At 26.8% G+C, this 4,372-nt stretch overlaps 1 protein-coding gene across 1 annotated transcript; it reads left to right on the top strand.

Annotated features, from left to right (window-relative positions):
* The first annotated feature begins 3,413 nt into the window (after positions 1–3,413).
* LOC138339262 (uncharacterized) lies at positions 3,414–3,974 on the top strand. The gene is made up of 3 exons (XM_069290846.1): positions 3,414–3,419; positions 3,541–3,615; positions 3,723–3,974. Exons 1-3 carry the CDS (start codon positions 3,414–3,416, stop codon positions 3,972–3,974), a joined length of 333 nt encoding a protein of 110 aa, XP_069146947.1.
* The last annotated feature ends 398 nt before the right edge of the window (positions 3,975–4,372 follow it).

Below are 4,372 nucleotides of genomic sequence, written 5' to 3'. Positions count from 1 at the left end.
GACATTGTTTTAAGTATAAGGATTATGTGTGGACAACACTTTTACCAATTTCGTGTCAACAGTAGTCTTTGTTAAATCGTGTGTTTGGCATGTTGTTTATTCTTTTCTTGGAATCATTGTCCTGAAAGTGTCTTATTGCTTCATTTCCTCTTATGAATTATTAGAAGTATTACTTATGTGTTTTATTTGCTCTTGCTAATGTGAAATCTGTCCGGGTCTCATGGACCCCACCCTTGCATATCCATTTGGGCTATGGAGGCCCAAATGCCTTAAACACCTTCCTAAAATACTAATAAGAAATAAAAATAACACCCTATACACATTTAAGGTTATATACATCAAGTTATAAACATATTTTTCAAAAATAAATTACTTATAGCAGATTATTATCGAGTTATAGCATATCAATTAAAAATATTTAATTAAAAATAAACTATAAGTAATTATTTAAATACTAATTAATATGTTTAAATTTTTTTTATTTTTTACAATTAACTTTTTATTTTTATTTTTTAAATAAAAAAAAACATTTATGTATAAATTGGTAAGTAGCACTAATTGTGGGATTTGAATTAATTTTAATTAATAGTGGATAATTAACAAATTAACACATATTAAAGAATTCAAAAAGGATTTAAATTATTCAGTTTCCTTAAAATTCTTAAATTAGTTTAAATCAAATAAAAACATGATTTTTTCCCTTTTTTTTTCTTTATCACCTTTTAAAGCTTTTAATATAAATAATAAATCATTATTAATTAAATTTCACAGTATATAGTTACCTTTTAAAAAAGAAAATCTAAATAATAGGGATTTGATTTTAATTAATATCCTATTATACGGTTGCCCAATAACTATCCACTCCCATCTCAACCAATACATACACAGACATCTTCCTCCAATACACTTCATCTCTCCCCAACACGCGAAGATATTTTGATCTTCCCCAAATCACCATCTCTTCCCAACACGCAAAGATTTTTTGTTCTTACCCAAATCCCACCTCACTCATCTTCCCCATTATCCCTCTCATATCAGTTCATCCCAAAATCCAAACATCCCTCTCAGATCAGTTCCCCATTTAGTTCATATAGAATGTCTAGAAAAGTTAGTGAAATCCCAAGTTAAAGTAAAAGATTGGTCGATGAGTCTGATGATTTTGATGTTCATTCATTCAATATATTGTCACAAACTCAAGCGCTGAAATCAAAGAAAAAAGAGAAGTGTAGTTCAGTTAATTCGAAGATGGAAAAAAACAAAATCAAAGAGGCAAAGAAAAGAGGCAAGAAGAGGAAAGGAAAAGAAATTAGAAAATCATCAGAATCCAATTCTGACTTTGCTGAGGATTAAAAAATACAAAATCAAAAAAAATAAAAGGCATTGAAATTGATCGATCAACAAGAAAGTTTTCAAAAAAAAAAACATTGAGATACAAGCTATTAATAAACCAAAAAGTTGATAAAGTCAATAAAAAGACTATTTCAAATTTGGATTACAATGTGTTGTGTCAGTGTATTTAATTTTTGCTTTTATTTGTCAAAGTATACTACATGAAATTTGTATGATTTATGTATGAGTTGAGTTTTTAGTATTTTATATTATAATTATATATGAATATTGAATGATTTAGTGTTGTATGTTTTGTTTATGATATAGTTTGAATATATCAGTATATGATTTGATACATAATAAATGTATTAATTTTGTATGATTTTGTGTATGAAATAATTGGTCGTTATCAATACAGGAGTTTATGCATTATGTATTACCTTTGTATCATATATGTATCAATGATATTCTTGTTCAATAAAATATATGTGTATGAATGATGTATTAATGTTGTGTATCCTATAATTTTGCCTATTATAATAAATATTGCAACTGTATATTTTATTTTTTGATTATGATGTATGAATTGATGTATTCATACTAAATTAGATTAGTTTGTAGTTTATAAGTCACATATTAATTTTTTTAAAAATCGAATATGTATTAATATTGTATGAATTGTGTATGAACTGAGGCATATAGTTTGTATGATTTCTGTATGAATTGATTAAATGTCCATCGAATATGTATTAATATTGTATGAATTTTGTATATAATTTGTATGATTTGTGTATGAATTAATTGAATGTCGATTTAATATAGCATTGTATATATGATTTTTTTCTATGGAATTTTATAGTATATAAAAAGTAATAATTTAGTTTTACAAATTTTATAGGAGAAGAAAGTTCAAACACATTTATCTTTCTGTATCAACATGATTGTGTTCGCTGATTTGTTGACCTTCCTCGGTCAAGATAAGTTTCAGCAATTTTTACAAGAAATCCCATATGAATTTTTTATGATTTACATAACATAAAAATCCGATGTCAATTGTTGCATCATACTTTCCTTCATGAATCTGAAACTGGCAGGGATGACATGTTCATTATCAATGTAAATGGTACAAAGTTACATTTTGACTTAAAAGAGTTGGTCGTTGTAATCGGTCTAAAATCTGGACCAATTTCTGATTTTGTTTCTGATCCATCTGTTCCAAATAAATTAATTGCAGAAAATGTCAGAGACTTTGACAAAGTCCCCAAGTCAAATTTTTACCACAAGTTTAAATTGGAAAACTTTTGGGAAGAAGATGACCGTTTATAATCAGTTTATATAATTCATACATACTTCATACACATTTAATATATCATTCACTATCTTACGAACTACTCCAATTAAACAAACACAATATAATTTCAATACAAAATTAATACAAAAACAATATTCTAATTTCAATAGAAACTAGAATATTTTTTTTTAAAAAAAGGACTTCATAAACTATTGATACACGTTTCGTATACTTTCCATACACTAATAATACAAACTTCAGACTTCAAACACGCTATACGTAACATAACTATTTCATTAAAAAAAAGAAATAGATAAACTGTTTTCATATAATACAGTTATCAAAAAAATCGAACACTGTTCTACATGTAAAAAACATCAAATAAATTAAAATCAACAATTCATAATTAAAAATCAACCTGATGAATTTCACTTTCCACCATGTTTAATTAATATTGACATAATGTTCTCCATCAGATCAAATTAAATTGTTTCAAACGCCAAAATTTATCAGGTTACTAAAAAAAACAAACTGAAATATGTAGATATGAAAATAATCATGAAATTTTGGAAAAAAATGACTTCTACGTTGATGCCAATCTGAAAATAATCGTGAAAATTTGAAAAAAAGATGAATTATAACGATGATGCAAATATTAGAATTCTTGGAAGAGGTTAGAATTCTTTTTGGATCTTGGCATTGCAAAAACAGAGAAGTAGCCTCATACACAAAGGACACATTAGGTAGAAAATTTGAGGAATTGTTGATTATAAACGCGGCTGAAAGTTCAAAAATGGAGGTATGTATCATTATATAATACTTTATATTATATGTATCAAATTCAGTGTATCATTCTGTTTTTTTTTTTAACATGATTTGTTTTTTAAAAGTTATATATTTAAAATTTTTAATGTACACAGGTTGTTCCATCATCTGAGTTTATTTTCTCAGTTTATGAAAATGGAAGAAGATATATTGTTTATCTTGAGCAGAAAGTATGTTGTTGTGGCAGATTTCAACTAGATGAGATACCTTGTTCACATGCAATCGTTGTATTGAAAAAAAAGAATATCACCGATATGTTTGCTCTGATTATTACAAGCTTGATGCGTTAGCAAAAACATATGAAATTCCAATGGTACCAATGCCAGATAAGGAAGATTGGTCAGATCCTAAACACGTGGTAGCTGAAACTGTGTATCCACCTAGATACGGAAGATCATCTGGACGACCAAGAAAAAGAAGAAGAAAGAATGCAGATGAAAAGATTTCGGTGAACACAAACTGTTGTGGACAATGTGGACAAGAAGGGCACAACAGAAGAACTTGTACTTTCTACCCAAAAGAGAAGTGAATTAGTCGTAATGTTTCTATGATATCAAGAATAATTTATAACGTAAACATTTTAATGATTTCAGTTTATATTACAAACTGCAAATTGAACACTTTGTGTTTGGATAAATAAACTTACAAACATGTGGTAATTAAATTTGAAGTCGTGTTTTTGATTATAAATACTTTGTTATTATTGGTGTTGATAAATATACTTGTGTCAATATTTGTTTTTAATATAAAATTTTATAAATCTTATGCTACAGTAAGATATATAAATTTTATAAATCTTATGCTACATGATACATATGGTTTATCTAGTGTATCATGTACTTTTATTGTGTGTTTTTGGTACACATTGTTTATCTAATGTATCATGTACTTTTAGTTTGTATCATTGATATGCACAATGATACATCT

Source organism: Solanum lycopersicum, chromosome 11 (genome assembly GCF_036512215.1).
Source record: "Solanum lycopersicum chromosome 11, SLM_r2.1".
NCBI classification, from domain to species: domain Eukaryota; kingdom Viridiplantae; phylum Streptophyta; class Magnoliopsida; order Solanales; family Solanaceae; genus Solanum; species Solanum lycopersicum.
Note: the sequence above shows the minus strand (reverse complement) of the source record. Positions and strands in the feature narration are given on the sequence as shown.

What these genes read in the sequence shown, in the direction of transcription:
- LOC138339262 (XM_069290846.1), top strand. An exon ending in TTGTTTATCTTGAGCAGAAA is followed by an intron (nt 3,616 to 3,722) that starts GTATGTTGTTGT and finishes GATTATTACAAG; the next exon opens with CTTGATGCGTTAGCAAAAAC.